The following is an 18,988-nucleotide window of genomic DNA, read 5'->3' on the forward strand; positions in this document are numbered from 1 at the left end:
TGAACCAGCTGAAGAGTCAGACTAGGGAGGTATGGGATGGCCCGAATTGGTTTGTGGGAGTGAATCAGGTATATCACAGTGATGGTGAATATGGCTTCCCTCTTTGATTAGGTTAGCAACTAAGCCTTAGATGTAATCCTGAGAAAAATGGTGTAAAGTGTAGATCCAGTTAATCAGAACTTTGTATCTCCTGATACTAGTTTTCTGCCTCATGTATAAATAATATCATTTTGAAAAAAGCCTAATGATAGTGATTTCCATTAAAAAATAGATCCTTTGTTTTACTGACAGTTATTTGTTGTGGAACTCAGAAAACAAGATAACCTTTGACAATCAATTGCTGAGTTTAATTGGTCATTACTTTGTGATGCTATAAAAACAAAATAGAAGGGTTTTTATTTTTAAAAGAAATCTGGTCTGGCAGTGGAAACCTCTTGTCTTTTTTTTTAATTCCTGCTTTTTGTCTGCTTTCCCATTTTCTAAAACCTTAAGAAAATGTGGGGAAAGGAAAGAGGTGAAAATACCGTGACTTCAGTATTGTTAGGAAATTGTTTAGGAAAAAAAAGATTGAAATTATTAGAAAACATTGAGTTATTTCAATAATTTTGTGTTCACTGTGTTCTACATTCCTTAAGTGCTATAGCCTTTAACAGTATTTAAGAAGTTGGAAGAAAAAAATACGTTATCGAAGTTTTAGATTATTCAAGATCTTAGGTTAATATCTGCTTAGAGTATTTCAGAACATCAGAATCTCTTTTAACATTTAGTCTTTATTTCCTCTTAGACTTTGATTAATTACTATTGTCAAGAGAGATATTTCCATCATGTGTTACTTGCTGCCAGTGAGGGAACTAAGAGGTATGGCAGTGATCCCGTCTTCAGGTTTTATTATGCCTATGGTACATTAATGGAAGGTATGTGCCAATTATTAAACATTTCCATAAGTTTTAAATTATTGTTTTGCACAAAGAACAATTTTCACTTCGTAATTTTGATTTTCAGGTAAAACTCAAGAAGCTCTTCGAGAATTTGAGGCTATTAAAAATAAACAAGATGTATCACTTTGTTCTCTAATTGCACTGATATACACTCATAAAATGAGTCCCAATCCAGGTATAGTATTTAAGTACAATGCTTAGACAGTTTTTTCTACTCAATTCATTTTGATTTTTCTCAATTACCTTAACATTCAGTCTAATCATACTGTATTATGTATTATCTGTAGATACTATTTATGTCATAGTTGTTTTATCTTCCTGACAAGACTAAGTTTATCAAGCATGAGAAATATGGGTCTTCTATTGCTTTCATATTCCTTATATCCTATGGCAGAAGTTTCATTAATATGTAGGGATTGTTTGAATTAATGTAAAGGTGAATAAATATTAGCAATGGTTAAACCAAAAAAGGACAGCTCAAAACAGGTATATACATAAATTACTCTGTAGCAGCCAACTTTACCACTTGTTTTGTGCATATATAGCTACATGCAGTTTCTGTCTTCTACTATATCTTGAGCTTCTTAAAAGCCTTTATATCCCCCAGGGGGGCTAGCTCTTTGGAAGATATTGAGTAAATTTTTATCCAGTAGTAGGTTGGGAAATATGATTAAATTATAGAAGGAACTTTATACATAAACCAGCAATTAAAATTGTGTGAACTGTCTTAATACATAGCATATCTTAATGGCTGAGGCAGAACAGTATTGGAATTATAGGTAATGAAAAAGAAATAGTATTGTATTCATCCATATATATCCAGTTAACAGCTAATAGCATTGTAAAAATAGATCTTGTTTCAAATAATTAAACAATTACCAAATGTCATAAATTTTTTTAAATATTAGGAAACAGTTTTTTCTTAAGCAAAGTATCACGTACATCCTTCACCCACATATACTTGTACAAATAAATAAAAAGTTATTTAAAACACTAATATGTTTAGGTCATAAACAAGTCTAACAACTAAATGCTTTCTAAAACTTTTAAGGAAGTGCGGGGAAATGGCATGTACTGTTTATCCATAGGAGTAGGCTGGGAAGACTGTGGAAATGGGGACTTGATCTTCTCAGACAGGAGAACTCGATGGGCAAATATGTGGAAATGGTTCAGGATTAGGTTCATCTCTGGATCCCCTTCCTCTATGTTCCAGCAGGGGTGTGTGTAGCTGGAGCAGAGAATTGGTGTAGGAGAGCTGTGGTCAGTAAGCCTTAAAAAAAAAAAAAAAAGAGAGAGAGAGAAATTAACAAAATGTTTTCTTCCTAGAATCAAGTTTTTATTTAATTGGTTACTCCCAAGAGTACTGGTTCTGTTAGAGAATGTGATTTCCAGGATTGTTTAGAGACACCTGGGTAGTCACTCGACTTTCCTCCATAATAATGCTGAGTGCGCTTGAGTTTAGGAGAGGCCCAGATGTCTGTCTGTCTCGCCTAGGAAGAGCCTACATTGTTCTCGTACATTCTTCCTGAATGCTAATGTAAGCCCTGTGTATTAAAGGGCTGTGATGCATTAAGAACTTGAGCTGATATCTGGAAAGAACTAGTTCTATGCAGACTATCACAGCTAGCTGATGCCCCACTAGGGACTTGACGGAAATCTGGGCAGAAAGGTACAATGCCTGCTCCTGCCTCGTAAGTTCTGTATCATGCCTATTTAGTGAGAACTTCTGAAGGTGTTGCAGTGGGTGTGCTGTAGGCAGGGCAGAAGGGGTCCCTTGCCAAGCAATCTCTAGCCCTCCAGAGTACAATTTTGTTTCCTAAACTTATAAAGTTGTACCTTGGTAATTCCACATTTAAATTTAAATTTGTATCGTTAGAGTTAAAAGGAGGAGTCACGTACCTTTCCTTGGTAGCCATTACCAGAAAGGTAGTCTGTTGGAATCTAGTCCTCAACTTTGACATTTCTTCTTTCTATTGGCTAGCTGATCCACATTTTGATTCGACCTGGGATTTGGATCTGACATTTGTGTCCCAAGCATTTACATAACAGATTAAATAGAAGTGATTAGAGTTCTAGGCGTAGACCATCTTTTTAAGGGAGCAGTCACGCAGTCAGTATTAACTATATAAGTAGTAATTATACCACCTTTCATTGACCTGTGACAATGAAAGCCTGGCTTGGTTATATGTTACATGTTTTAGAATTGGATTAGGAAGTAGGGTAATTTGACTCCTAGTTCTGAATTTGCCCCTAATAATTGTATCATTTTAGAATCATTGCCAACTTTTTCATCTTATTATTAAAAAAAAAATTTGCATATATAGCCTTTATGTCTTGAGAATGACATGAACTATAGAACTGTAGTGTGGTCACAGTGGTCATTAGCCACAGGTGGCTGCAGAGCACTTGAAATGTGTCTCGTTTGAGGACATGAGTTTTAAATTTTAATTCTAATTAATTTACTTTAAAATTTAAAACTGATTCTTGATTCAGTTAGAAAAATTATGTTTACAACAAGTATATGATTCTGCTTTTTCCAAAATAAATTTTATGAAATCTCACTATAAAGATTTGCTGAAGACAATTTCACATCTTAATTGAGATGTGCTTTGTGTAAAGTGCATACCGGATTTTAAAGATTTAGTAAGACAAAAAAAAGAAAAGTATCTTCTTAATAATTTTCAAATCAATTATGTGTTGAAATGATAATTTGGATATATTGGGTTAAATAAAATATATTATTAAAGTGAATTTTACTTGTTTCTACTTCTTTGATGTGGCTACTAGGAAATTTTAAATTACATATGTGGCTTGCATTTTATTTTTATTAGTGCTGCTGTAGAGAGAAGAGCTATATTCTCTGCTGTCAGTTATCTGACCTATTATAAACCCTAAATCTAGAATTTAATTTTCACTTAATGTCTTTTTTTCCTTCTCCCAGATAGAGAAGCTATTCAGGAATCAGATGCCAGAGTGAAGGAGCAGCGTAAAGGAGCTGGACCAAAAGCTTTGTACCATGCAGGCTTATTTTTGTGGCACATTGGTCGTCACGATAAGGCGAGAGAATATGTTGACCGAATGATCAAAATGTCAAATGGTAGTAAAGAGGTAGCTGGTTTTCTTATTTTGAAATAGTAACATTAAAGGAAGCTTATGTTATTTATATAAAAGCTTTGTTATTGCCCACTCTATTTTCATTTTATAAATAACAGCCTTATTTTAATATTTTATTATTTTATAAAATTGTGGTTCTCTAAGGTTGTTTTTTTTTAATGTTATTTATTAACTCTTGACAAGAGCCCTCCCTGGTTCCTTCCCTCCCTTCCCTCCTTTTCTTTCTCCTTCCTTCCCTCCCACTCTTCTTATTGAACTGGTCTAGGTACAAGGCACCATTATTTGCACTGTTAATAATAGAAAGATAAAAAATACATAAACTTTACTTTCATGAATGGATCATCTAGCAGTGTTATAGAGCACACACCCAATTAACATTGTGAGAAAATTGACAAATGGAATGAGAGAAGTGTGATTAAAATGTGCAGGAAAATAATAGTTAACATTTATTGATCATTTACTTCGTGCTAGGCACTATTTTATATACTCAAGGAGAGATCACATCGATAACTGTTAGGCGAATGAAGAATTTCTTGAAGGAAGTAGCATTTGAGCTAAAACCTGAAAGATGGATACAGTTTCCACAGGCAAAGATTATGGAAAAGGGAAGTAGGTACTCCCAAGGTGGGAGATAATAGATAGAAAGGAGAAGAACAAGGAGATGTGTAGGTCTGGGTACAGTGAGAACCTCACACCTGATGGGAATACAGGGTACAGAGAAGAAGAGGGTGGAAGAAAAGCTTGGAACAGTGGGTTGGGACAAATTGAAGGATCTTGATGGCTAGGTACAAACCCTTGTATCTAATTTGGTATGCACTGAGGGTCACTGAAGAGTTTTGATCATGTCAGTGATATTATTAAAGTGCAAATTCAGAAGGTGAATTTAGCAAAGGTTTATAGGATGAACTGACCTGGGAAGAAACCAGAATGCAGGCCCCCAAAGATAGTACTTTCTGGCAGAAGGCTTTAAGGGCCTACACTAAAATACTATTCAGTGTATCAAATTCAGGTAGGAGTTTGAGAATTATCAAATACCCACAGGACTTTTCAACTTATTATAAATACTGGGGGGAAAGATATTGAGGTGTCAGATATCAAGGATGTCTCTCTGAGGTTTTAAGCCTGGACAATTCAGAGACCAGTTAACGTGACTAGAAAATACTTTGGGATGAGAAGGTAATCTTGGAGGGAGGTGATGTGTTTGGTTTTAGACATTCTATATTTCAGGCTCTGACAGAACAGTGAGATGGAGACAGCAGATGAGCTTCTAGAAAAAGAAGAGAAAAAATTAGAAAAGGTATTGGAATAAAAATAAAGGTTGGGAATCATCCACACAGTTGAAATGATTCAAGAAAGTACAGTGATCTAATGAGTAGAAGTAACATTGTTGAGGGTTTGTTTTTTTTTTTTGCGGTGCGTGGGCCTCTCACTGTTGTGGCCTCTCCAGTTGCGGAGCACAGGCTCTGGACGCACAGGCTCAGCGGCCATGGCTCACGGGCCCAGCCGCTCCGCGGCATGTGGGATCCTCCCGGACCGGGGCACGAACCTGCGTCCCCCGCATCGGCAGGCAGACTCCCAACCACTGCACCACCAGGGAAGCCCTGTTTAGGTATTCTTACCTGCCTTTTCAGGTGAAATATAGGGAAGTAAATATGATCTTAGTTAAAGATTTATAAGGTTTGTTAATTAACCTAGAAATTTTTTGACGGGCAGATTTCGTAATTTTTTATTTGGCATTAAAAAGAAAAATAATCAACGTGTATTCATCTTCTTTCTAATCCTATGAACCTTACAGTCCGTTGGCTCAGTAACATTTATGAAGGTAAACATTCATGGCTTCTTCATTTTTTAATTTCTGAGGCCATTTTATCCTTTCATTTGAAGCTCACTGGACTAGTCAAAGAGATTGAAATAGTTGCCAAATTATCTTAATTTTTAATAAATGTGAAGCAAGGCACTTCTTTTTTCTCATCCTAGTTCATTTGGTCTGTTTCCCCAAAAAGAGGTAACAAATTCTTATTTATGTATTGAATTACATGTTTAGCAGTTATTAGTAACTTATTAGCAAAGCCCCATGTAAGAATATTGGTTATTTAGTACTAAGGGAATATTTTACAAGCTTCTGAATATTAATACTGACCACAGTAGTAATCTTGAAGGCTGAAATTCATAATAGTTCCAAGACTGTAGGCTAGCAAGGGTTTGAAAGTGATTTTATTGCAGTTTTATTTTTCATAACATTATTTGATATACTGATTTTTGTTACTAATTACAAATAAGAATGATGCTTAGTTTAACTTCTTCATCAACATTTATTTCTTTCATTTCCAAAAAAATGAAAATATTAGAATTATTCATTTTACAGGGACAGGTTTTGAAAGCATGGCTTGATATTACAAGAGGAAAAGAACCTTATACTAAAAAAGCACTAAGGTATTTTGAAGAGGGATTACAAGATGGAAATGATATTTTTGCTCTGCTGGGTAAGGTGAGTTGGTGTTAGATTAATAAAATGATGTTTTAAAATTTATTAGTAATATATATGAAACCCAACAAAACCAAGTAGCTCAAAAAGATAGGTTTTATGTTACTTTTATCAACTCCCAACTGCAGGAGGGACTTGGATTTGTATGGGACGATGAAGTAAGCTAGAGAAAAGTACTCCCTGCGAAATTCCTGAACCCTAAATCAGTTTTAATTGTTTTTGTTGTTGCTGTTGGTAGTTGTGGTGGTTCCTATATTATTTACTCACCAAACATCTATGATGTATCTAATATGTGTGAGGCATCACTCTACATACTAGGGATACCGTAAGCAAGATAAAACCTCTTGCTTTTATGGAGCTTATGTTCTACTGGTGGAGACAGACAATAAAGAAAGTAAGTGAATTATATGGTATATTAGAAGGTGGTAAGTACAATGGAAAAATAAAGCAAGGAAAGAGGGAGAAGTACAACTGGGGTATGAATTTGCAGTTTTAAATGGTCAGAGAAAGTGACATTTGAGCAAAGACATGTAGGAGGTGAGGGTTAAAGCCCTGTGGGCACCTGGGGAGAGCATGCATTACAAATACGGGAGTAGAGAGTTCAGATACCTTAAGCATGTTGAAGGCATTGCTAGGAGACCTGCAGACTAAAGCAGAATGAGTGAAGGGGAGAAAAGTGAAGGCTAGAGGGAGAGAAGGTGAGTGTCAGGGCAGGTGGGCAGCCTGCCCTCATTCATGTAGAATGAGGAAAGGCTGGCTGATTCTGTAAACCCTTTGGCTTTTGCTTTGAACCAGACAGATGGGCAGCCAACGAAAAGAGAAATAACATGATCTAACTTAGATTGAGATGGCAGTGTCATTAGAAATCATTGGTGGGTAGAAATGTTTAATTTGGACTTTTTCTTCCATTCCATGGATGCCGTCTGAATGCCTTAAATTTAAAAAAGATCATTTTTTATTTCAGCAAAAAGAATTAAATTTATATTAGGAAGACAGTCTATTAAATTAGCAGTAATCTGGTGTGGGGGGATAAAAAAGAAAGAGGATTATTGGTGTCTTGGCTATTGCCAATGTCCCTACATTGCTCTTGTCAATTTCCCTGGCTAGTGAGCTTGTTCAGATGTTTGTCACCAGTACAACTAGTATTCGTGCTGCTTGGACTCAGGTCTTGCCTAATGGCACTGCTAGAGGTTACGGGAATTTAGCAAATTTTTTAAGAAGTTTTTCTTGATCATTTCTGCCCCCCTCTATTCCTTAAAGAAAAGCTAGTAGGTAATCTAAGGTAGGGCTATTTCAAGTGTCAATATAAGCAGCTTAGGAGGGATTTACCTTTTTCCTCTAATACTTTAGACTGGTTTAAATTCTTTTTCTGATATAACCCATCCCAATTATGTATTTGTTTTTCAGTTCATTCAGCAAGAGGCTTGCATTAGTTGAATTCCAACTAGGAATGATATGAACCAATTATATAGCAAATTTAGTTTCAATTAATATAGTATGTTGCATTCATATGGGAGGTGATGGTCTAAGGAAGTATTAGATGTGGTCTATTTGCATGATTTTGTTATTTTATGTTACCAGCTATTTAGGCAGATTGCAAAGGCATATATATTTTTAAAAATTATCTGCATTAATCTTTTTTGCTATTATTGTCCACTGTTGAGAAATTTAAATAATAATTTATTTTGACATAGTGGCATCTTTGGATGGTTCTCATACTTTCCTTTAATTATATGGGAACATAATCTCAAACTGATTTCGGGAATATATTGCAGTTTTACTGTACATCTGTTGAGGCTGGATGTTCATTTTGAACTGAGATATTCTAGGACTAAATTTATTCCTAAAGGAGATTCAGAAACACATTTTTAAGAATCTGACATATGATAAATATGCCTCATCATCTGTTCTTAAAGCACTTACTATATTTATAGATTTATATTTTCTGACTATGAAAGTAATACATGTATATTGTAGAAAAACTTTAGAATACAGTAATATCTGAATTAAAAATAAATATCACCATTGGAGATAACCAGCTAAACTATTATATCGTAAATGACATCCCTTTGTGTCAGTAAATATCGATCTACAAATTAACATAATGAGTTTTAATGGCCACCTAAAATTTTATTAAGTAAATATGCTATCATTTAATCCTAGGTGGCCATTTCCGGTTATTTTAATTTTCCTATTATAAATAGTTCTGCCATAAATATGCTTCTTTTTGGTCTTATCCATCTATGTCCTTAAGATAATTCATAGAAGTGAAAATATTGAGGTAGTTTTGCACTTTATTTTGCTGATTCTTTAAAAGCTTATCTTCTTTAGCCTGAAAGTAATTTTTTAAAAAAAGATACAATATCAAAAAAAAAAAAAAAGATACAATAGCTATTAGTTTTAAATGCTACTTGCAAATATCCTGGAAATATTTTATTCTAAAAGGTAATTTTTCTGTTATAAACAGAAACATTCCATATGATGTTTCTAAAAATATTTCAAAATTTTCATCCTGTAGTTATATTTCTCAGTTATTTAAAAGTGGATTTTTTTTTCTTCTTTTTTTTGCGGCACGCGGGCCCCTCACTGCTGCGGCCTCTCCTGCCGCGGAGCAGAGGCCCCGGACACGCAGGCCCAGCGGCCACGGCCCACGGGCCCAGCTGCTCCGCAGCACGCGGGATCCCTCCAGACCGGGGCACGAACCCACGTTCCCTGCATCGGCAGGCGGACTTCCAACCACTGCACCACCAGGGAAGCCCCAAAAGTGGATTTTAAAGCAGTCACTTATAATGTAAAATATTTTTATTCTGTGATGTTTTAAAATTTTGTTTGATTAAAACTTATTTTGTTTTTCTGATTATAAAAGTGAAAACTATTTCTTACAGAAAGTTCAGAAAATAAAAATATAAAAAATGTTAAACACTAGAATTCTACCTCTTCCAGGGTAACCGCTGTGAGAACCTTAGTATATATGATCACAGTTTTGATGTCACTTTTTTCTTTTTGCTCCCATTAGGCACAGTGCCTTGAGATGCACCAGAATTATTCAGGTGCTCTGGAGACTGTGAACCAGATAATCATGAACTTTCCAAGTTTCCTTCCTGCTTTTGTAAAGAAAATGAAACTACAACTAGCCTTGCAGGATTGGGACCAGACGGTTGAGACAGCACAGAGGTTAAGTAAAAAAAGATGTCACAAGTATCTTTGGATCTGGCTGTAATTTTGAGAAAAAAGAAAATCTATGTGTATTTTTTTTCTTGTAAGGTTTTTTTTAATTTGAATTTTTCAAACAATATAGAATTGAGGAAATCCTTAACGTTGCATTGTTTTTAAAGGCTGAATTTATAGATTTACATAAATATCTGGGTAGCTATTTTAAACACTCTTATATGCAGAAAAACAAATATCCTTGACCTCATGAAGCTTATATAATAAGTGTGAAGGCATTGGAGGGTTCCCTCTCTCCCTTCTTCCCTTCCTGCTTTGTTCCTCTTTCTCCCCAACAACCCCCTCCTCTCTTTGTTCTTGCTAATAAATAAGTTAAAGAAACCAGTATTTTTATCCTACAGGTTTTGAATGATATGACTTGTATTGATTGTATGCCATAACTGTGTAGCTTATTGCTTATCCTCAGTATTTCTAATAAATTGGTGATGGATCTAGAGACTTGGTTAGATTCACATTCACTGTTTCTTTGTTTGGCAGTTAATTCATAAGTGCTGATGTGTTCTTCCATCAAAGAGACACAATCTATGCTTGTCTCTCTTTTTTATGGAATTAGCAGCAATTCGAGCTCAGTAACCTGAGTACTTGGTTTAGAATTACAGTATGGTTATGTCATTCTTTCTGCATTTCTTAGCTAGAATCCTCCTATAAAGAAAACCAGCCTGCTGATTGGTTATCTAGTGTTATAGTTCATGTAAGAAAAGTTGGATAAATGCTTGAGTCTTTTCCCTTATTTCCAAACAAAAAAGGCCCCTAGCATCCCTAGCATTCTCCATTGGTGATTGATAGTGGTTTGGGTTTGTTTGTTTATATGACATGGATTAAACTTGAGTGTTTCTAACCATTTTGCTTATTATAATTGCTCAGATTGAGTTATCTTTGGCCATTAGTTGCTTCTTCAAGTTAGTTCTTGAGCCTTTTTTGACATGACCCTAGTAGTCTTTGATAGTTTCCTTACTGTTTGGTATGGCAAGATATACCAGGGTTATTTTGTGTATCTACTGTCCTGTATAGGTATCAGCCATGGTCCAGGGCAATCTAATTCCTTTTACTGAGAAATGGTATTTGGAGGCCACAATTTGGGTATAAGTAACTTTCTGATGTTTGTATTTTTCCAGATTTCCTCTCTAGGCACTGTGTGGGGGTAGGTGGGAGTGGGAGTGGGAGGTATCCACATAATGTATAAATATATGCATATATCTTGGGGGGCATTTAAAAAATGAAAAATAGACTTGTTATATAGCTTTTAAACTTGATTTTTCTTTAACTTAGTATTTCATGGATATCCTTTTATGTTTATTAACAATGAATAGCATCTATAAAGGGAACATAAATATAGTTTATCTTTCCCCATTGGTAGGCATGTTTCTAATTTTTTGCTGTTCTAAATATTGCAGTGAACACACACACACACACACACACACACACACACACACACGAGTATTTCTGAAGGATGGTTTCCCAAATGAGGGATTACTAATTTAAAGGGAATTATATTTTTTTAGGGTAAGCTAAGCTCCTATAAAAAGTAGATCCAAACATATGTTTTAACACAGTGAGCTTGTTTTTTGGTCACATGTAACTGTTTTGAGTGGGTGTAAGATTTGATCAGGCAGGCTTCTTCCACACTGTCTTCAAGGGACCCAAGCTCTCCGTCTTGCAACTCTGCCATTTCCTAAAACCTCATGACATCGGTGTCCAGCTGGTAAGAGGGGAAAGAGCGTAGAGGAGTCATTCCACTTTTCTCAAAAGCCCAGGCCCAGAAATGCCATAAACTGCTTCCTCTCACATTGGCCATGGCTACCTGCGGAGATGGCTGGGAAGTGCTGGCTAGCCCTGAACCCAAGCAAATAAGGGGAGGGTGGACTTGAGGAGAGATTGCATTCTCTGCCTCAGGTATACACATTTGACATTTTGATAAACGCTGCCAAATTGTTCTTGTAAGAAATTATACTAAGATTCTCATTAGTAGTCTATTGCATGCCCACCCCTATTGGCTATTGTCAGTGTGGGGTTTTTTATTTGTTTTTTAAACAATCTGGTAGAATAAGAATGGTAACTTATTTTTATTTTCATTTCCTTGATCATGTTGCCATTGAGCATCTTTTTTATGCTAAAAGCTATTTTTTTTTCTGTATATTGACTGGTTCTTTTTTTCTTTTTAACGGGATCTGTTCTTTCCTATATTTCTAATGGATTTTTACATCTTTTAGGGCAAGTTCTCCATCATGTTTCTTTTTTGATAGCTTTTTTTGGCCCTTCTTTTGCAGTTGACTATCAGAATAACTTGTTTAAAAGTAACGAAAAGCTATAAGATATTGGGTTGAATTGCATTAAGTCTGTAGATTATTTGGGGAGAATTTTTTTAACCCCAAATGAGTATTATCATTAGGCAGCTATTGATCTACAGGAAACAACCACACATCTCAGGGCATGTGATACTGTGCACTAATTTGTACTCTGGTGTGGGTCATCTAGGGTCACTGACCCGGTCCAGATGTGTGTCTGGGACTGCTTCAAGTTTCAGATCCAGCTGGGAGGGCGTGGCACCTCATTGCAGTTTGGACTCTGGTCCACTCGAAGGGTGTTCTTCACTGGGCTCCAGGCAAAGAACACCAGCTACCTAGAGGAAGCCCTTCTTATGGTGATAGCAGAGTTGCAGAGGACAAGCAGAAATATGCTATGCCTCTGAAACAGGCGTGCCACACCGCCATTCCTGTCCACATCCCATTGGCCAAGAAAAATGTCCACGTTTGTAGTTGGGGACAGTGAGGCACAAGCCAGCATTTGTAGGGGGAACTGCTCAGTTACATGGCAGAAAGCATGTAATCAGGGAGAGTGAAAAAGCTGGAGCTAATAATTCAACATAGCACACCGTGCATGATAAGAAACCTAGTGTGTTACTCCATTTATTCAGTTCCGTTTCTGAATACCCTTGATAAAGTTTTATAGGAATTTCTGTAGCTTTTGCGTATTTCTTACCAAGTTTTGTTTTTGTTCCTATTATTAAAAGGATTTTTTAATAACATTTTCTAATTTATTTTTACCACATTGGATCTATTTTAATGTTGTGAATTCCATTAATAGAGTTTTTGATATTCAGCCCATCTTTACATTCCTGGAATTCTTGTAATAAATCTATGTGGTCAGGGTGAATTCTTTTAATATACTGTTGAGTATGGTAGAATATATTCATATCTTTTGTAAACATATCAAAATTAAGATCCAGAGATTCTTTGGGGTTTAAATAATGAGATTGATAATTTTCATAAAGGAGATGTTACTTTACTAATTAAAATTACTTATTTAAACAGTGGAATAATAAGCAAACCAAGTTTTCAAGGCATCAAATAAAAATACATAACATTAACTGAAATTTTTTTTGCAGGTTAATGCTGCAAGATAATCAAAATGTGGAAGCACTAAGAATGATGGCCCTTTACTATTTGTGTAGGGAGGGGGATATAGAGAAGGTATGTTGTATTGTACTATTATATTTATGTTTCCTATACTAAATATGTATTTAGTTACACACACACATGCACATACAAAAAAGCCTTGAAGTGCTGTTTTAGAATGTATGACATGGTAGTTTTTAGTTGATTCCTAGAAATATACCTTAACAAAGAGGTGGGTTTGTTAAATCACCTAGTAAAGCAAAAATATCATATAGTTAAAATTACCTATGAAAACTTTTAAAATTATTAACTACAGCACGTGCTGCTTCTATGTAAAACTCATGTGCAGTAATATATATGATTAATGTAACAAGTGATGCTGGGTATGGAAGAGAACATACACAAAATATAATTCATAGTACTTTTACAGTTTTATTGAGTTTGCATAAGTTAAATGGGCTTAGGATGAAATCCCATTGGACCTTATAAGGCACATGTTTTCTCTGCTAGTGAACACATTGACTGTATACTAGATTATGGAATGCCAAAATCCAGTCTGAAGTAAATAGTATTATAACAAGTGATAGATTTAGACTGGTATTTAGTCTGGTTAAATTGGATAATATGATAGTACCTAGTAAATACTTCAGTAAATACTAGAAGAATCTTAGAGGAGCAACTCTTCAGTAAATTTTCCAGGCGTTGAAATTATTTATGTCAAGTATCTGATTTTTCTGTTCTAGAAAATATTTTAAATATAAACCAGGCTATAAAGGTAATCCAAGGACTGATCTCATATTATAGTAATGTTTGTAAATATGTTATCGTTCATATCTCGTGTTATGAATTAATTATTGGAGAGGGAGCTTGGCATGTGTAGTTAATTGAATATTATGGGTATCTTTACCCACCCTTAGGAAACCCAAAGGTTTCCATTCAATAACAATTATTAAGGAAACACATTTTAAAATGCAGTTATTTATTTATAATTATTCAACTTTTTAGAAAAGGGCCTTTTATCCTCTTGCAACATATAAGATTTCAGTGGAAGAAAGGGACTTTATAAAAGCAAAGATCTTTTTAAATATTAATAATAATATTTATTAGTGTACATGTCATGTATTATGTTCTTTTATTCTTAGTTTATTTTTAAATAATACTGAATACTTTTTGTTTTAGGCTGCCACCAAGCTGGAAGACTTAGGAAATGCACTAGATGCCATGGAACCACAGAATGCTCAACTTTTTTATAATATCACAATAGCCTTCAGCAGAACTGTAAGAGTGCCAACAGAGCTCTGTTATTTGTAGCTGGAAATATAAAATTAGTCACAAACGTTGAGGCACCAAAAAGCACATGACCTAGAGTGAAACTGTGATGTGTCTATAAATATGTGATACATTATTAAGGTAGTTCAGAAGAGATACAGTTTCCAGCTATCAGAAGCCATCATGGAGGTATCATGGAGGAAATGGTACCCACGAATCCTTTAAGGATAGGGAAGTGCCTTCCAGACAAAGGAAATGGGAATCAGAGCGTAGGATTTACGGCTAGAGTTGTTCTTTGTTTTATGTTTTTAAAACTATTTTTTGAACGTTATAAAGTGGGTAATAGGCTATTTGGGTGGGGGAAGTGGTTGCTATCTTATTTTTTTATAATAATAAAGAAATGATTTTATTACAAGCACCCAGTAAAAAGGTAATTGGGAATGGAATAGAAAAATACAGCAGAATTTTAAAATCACTACAAGAAATGAGAGGATTGAAAAGTTAACTAAACTAGAAAAATATAAATAAGGAAAGGAGACACAGAGTAAGTAAAATAATTATTAAAATAAAGTTGAAAGAAAATAATCAAGGATATTAATTGTTAAATGACATGAATAAACTGAATTCTCTTATTTAAAAACAAAGATTGTCAGATCATGTGAAATTTAGAGGAACTGTCCCTGCCCCGCCGCCCCACTATTATGGAAGCTTGAGTTAAGGTGGGGGTATTTACCTGTTTTATTTACCTACTGCCAGACACGTGGTTTTTTATTACTTTACAACAAATCAAACAATTTAGTAAGTAACAACTCTTCAAACTTGTTATGTTCAAAAAGTATATACATATTCTGACAGCATTGCCATTTCTTAAAATATTTTTGAAGGCTTTTTTCAAGAAGATTCTAAGGCGTGGTTCTCACTGGTGGTATACTTGTCTTTAGGGTTAAAGCAGATCCTTGTCCTAGCTTTTGATTCAATAAAAATATATATATTCAATCAAATATATATATGTTTCTCTATATTACTCTAGATGTACACACACGTATATATACACACACATAAATATATATAAAACCTTAAAGTAATGATTTTCTTTTCTGATTATAGGACAGTCATGAGACAGTTTGAAAAAAGAGCTCTGAAAATTTTGCTTCTGCAGCATCATTAGAAGCAGTAAACTTTTCAAGATAGCTGTTTTTTAAAAGCATTACTCATAAGGTTGTTTAAGTTCTGATAGGATATAACTCTTGCTGCACTGTCTAGATAGTAAATAGAGTAGTTTTATTTTTCTTTATGAAATTGTTTTATATTTTTCCTACATTCTGAATCTGTAAAATAAAAATTATTTATATGTACATTTAGAAAAAATGAATTCTTCCGAGTAGAAGTGTTTTAATCTAACTTAAATTTTTTTTTTCTTTTTAGTGTGGACGTAGTCAACTGATTCTTCAAAAAACCCAAACATTACTAGAGAGAGCTTTTAGTTTAACTCCTCAGCAATCAGAATTTGCTACAGAACTTGGATACCAAATGATTTTACAGGGGAAAGTTAAAGAGGCATTGAAGTGGTATAAGACTGCCATGACACTAGATGAAACCAGTGTCTCTGCACTAATTGGTATGACAACCATATCTATGAGTGATCCTCATACAGATGCAAGTAATGATTGCTTTTCATACCTGCCATTAAAGAAGAAAAGACATATTTTATGGTTTTCTAAAATTAAACTGTTCTCCACTATCTACAACAGAAAAAAAAAATCATGTACCTTTAAGAATAAAATTTTTACTTCTTGAATACTATCTTAAGAGAATAGATTTTTATGAGATAATTCACATAAATTATGAATACCGTAGTAACTGATTTTCTGTGGGTACAAAGCTACCCATTTTCTTTTCTTTCACTCTTTTTCTTCTTTCTGTCTTTGTTTTTAAATCTAAAACTTAGATGTATTATGGCAAAAAAAATCTTGTTTAATTAATATTGTTTGTGTTAGCTTCAAGTGTACGTGCGTGAAATGATGTGGATTTTTACCATTTTTGTCTTTTTTTTTTTTTAGGATTTATCCAGTGTCAATTAATAGAAGGGCAACTACAGGAGGCAGATCAGCAGTTAGAATTCCTTAGTGAAATTCAGCAGTCTATTGGAAAATCGGCGGTATAGTATTTTACTTTATCAGATGGTAGATCCTAGCTACTATTTATAAAATATGAAATTTTTAACGTCTTAATATTTAGTAATGGTTTTAGAGGACTATTGTACACTAATTTTAATATGTAATTATATTTATTAATTTACCTCCATGCATAATTAGACTTAAGATTTTAAAAATCCATCCAAGCTAATATTTAAGTTTGAACAAATACTGTATATAAACAGCACTTCCTATACTTTTGAAATCTAAGTAGAAATAAATGGCTTTATAACTGCATGGAGTAATTTATGAAAACTACCTATTTTCCAGGAATTAACCTATTTACATGCAGTTCTCACTATGAAGAAAAATAAACGACAAGAAGAAGTTATTAATTTGTTAAATGATGTCCTAGACACTCATTTTTCACACTTAGAAGATTTACCTCTTGGCATACAGTATTTTGAGAAGTTAAATCCTGATTTCTTGCTAGAAATTATTACAGAATATCTGAATTTCTGTCCATTGCAGGTAAGTAATTCTGGGACTTATTTTCAAGGATGCATTTACATGGTGTTTTATAAAAGATGCTAATAAATTATGTTCTACATGTTAGACTATAATCGGCATCTTAAAATGGAAGTATTTATATCTATATTAGGTGAAATAATTTTTAATGAAACTATTTACAGTAATGACTACTATCAACTGATAAATGTGTTGGTTTATAAACATTCATTTGTAATTCATAAAATCTTAAATTTAAACAAAGTATTAGAAGTCATTTAATTCAGACACCCACCTTGTATTCAAATCTACTCCACAACATCCTCATTAAGTGCCCATCCCATCTCTGGGTGCACTCAGAGATGCAGTTCGTATTGTATAACTGTGATCATTAGACTGTATTTCCTATGTTAAGTCAGACTTCGCTTTATATTACAAAATTCACCCATTTATCGGTCCTTCTTCTGCTCTGGAGTGACATGGAGCAAGTCCAGTTACTTAGTCTAGGCAAGGACCATTCCTCATTCATAAAACACACCTTCAGATTTTGGAAATTAGTTTTCATGTTCCTCTAAACAATTCCAGGTTTCCAAACATTTCTTTTTTCATGACATAGTTTGAGCACACTGGTTGTAAGCCTGAGGATATTTTTCATTTGATCAGTGCCTCATTAAGCTCACTCTTCCAAATATGGATTTGGACTGCAAGACTTAGATGTGATTATTTGCTCCCTAATCCTGGATGTCCATCTAGCTTCCTTTTTGTGAATCACATTACATTATCGACCCCTATTGAATTAACTGTTAACTGAAGTCCTTAGATTGGTTATTCTCTATAACTTTGGACCCAAGTGTAGGACTCTACATTTATCCCTGTGAAATTTTCTCTCTCCAGATTTATCCCATAATTCCAGATTACCTTGTCCTTTTGGATCCTGATTGTCATCTGCCTGTCTAGCTCTGAGTAGAACTAAGAATGGAGCCCTCTGTTGTATTGCCAGGGAGTTCATTCCCAGTTAATGTGGATCCATTAGTCAACAGTCTCACTACAGACAGTAAGCAGATGACTTGACTTTATTACACTCAACTCACAACTCAACACAGGGATATCGTGACGGGCACTAGCAAATATTTCATTCCTAAAAGCATAGTTTTTAGCATTCTCTCTGATTTACAGCTTCAGTAACTGTAAATGAACTTCAGTAACTGTAAATGAACTTCAGTAACTATTCATGACCTTCCCTTAGGGAACTCATGCTGCCTTTCATTGACCATCATGTCCTTTTCCAGACTTCGATGACCTATTTTTTTCAACTAATCCATCTGGAATCATACCTGGGATTGATCTCAGTCTCAGTCATGATCTGTTTTCAGTTGCTAAGGAGTTGGAAAGCATTTTTCAATACTCATGCAGTATTTAGATTTCATTCAACAAATGCTTGCACCAGTGTGTTGCTCAGAGCTGGGGAAATAGTTTGTAAAAACAAACTACAACCCTTGCCTTCTTGAAACATGAGTACTAGCAGGAGGAGACATAATATAATTAAGTCAATCATGTAGTGTGTTAGAATATCACAGAAGAAAATAACAGAACAGGGCAGAGGGGGTAGTAATTTTAGATAAGGTGGTCTGGGTAGGCCTCATTAAGATGGGAAAATTTGAACAAAAACTTGAAGGTTGTGGGAATATGGTATAGAGTGTTTCAGGCAAAGGGAGCCGTTGTGCAGGTGGCCCAAAGGGACACAGAGATGAGTGTGCTCAGGACAGTGTGAGGAGTTGGGGAGTAGTCACTGTGAGGTCTCAGCACAGAGACCAGTGTGGTAACTTCTCTGGCTTCAGTTCTGAGTACAGTGGGGAGCCACCAGAAGGCTTCCAGCATGATCCAGTTCAGCATTCTAAAAGGAGTCTTCTGGCAGCT

The 18,988-nt window shown here is 34.7% G+C and overlaps 1 protein-coding gene across 1 annotated transcript in view; it reads left to right on the top strand.

The window, feature by feature from the left end:
• The window catches only part of TTC21B (tetratricopeptide repeat domain 21B), an 86,257-nt gene that overhangs the window by 3,866 nt on the left and 63,403 nt on the right, over positions 1-18,988 (top strand). Inside the window, exons 2-11 of the mRNA XM_007450055.1 lie at positions 785-914; positions 1,003-1,113; positions 3,880-4,046; positions 6,418-6,540; positions 9,554-9,711; positions 13,151-13,235; positions 14,340-14,438; positions 15,855-16,047; positions 16,490-16,587; positions 16,895-17,095. Of these exons, the coding sequence (XP_007450117.1) occupies positions 785-914; positions 1,003-1,113; positions 3,880-4,046; positions 6,418-6,540; positions 9,554-9,711; positions 13,151-13,235; positions 14,340-14,438; positions 15,855-16,047; positions 16,490-16,587; positions 16,895-17,095 (1,365 nt within the window). The remainder of the gene's footprint in view (positions 1-784; positions 915-1,002; positions 1,114-3,879; positions 4,047-6,417; positions 6,541-9,553; positions 9,712-13,150; positions 13,236-14,339; positions 14,439-15,854; positions 16,048-16,489; positions 16,588-16,894; positions 17,096-18,988) is intronic.

This window comes from Lipotes vexillifer, unplaced genomic scaffold (assembly GCF_000442215.2).
Source record: "Lipotes vexillifer unplaced genomic scaffold, Lipotes_vexillifer_v1.1 scaffold330, whole genome shotgun sequence".
NCBI classification, from domain to species: domain Eukaryota; kingdom Metazoa; phylum Chordata; class Mammalia; order Artiodactyla; family Lipotidae; genus Lipotes; species Lipotes vexillifer.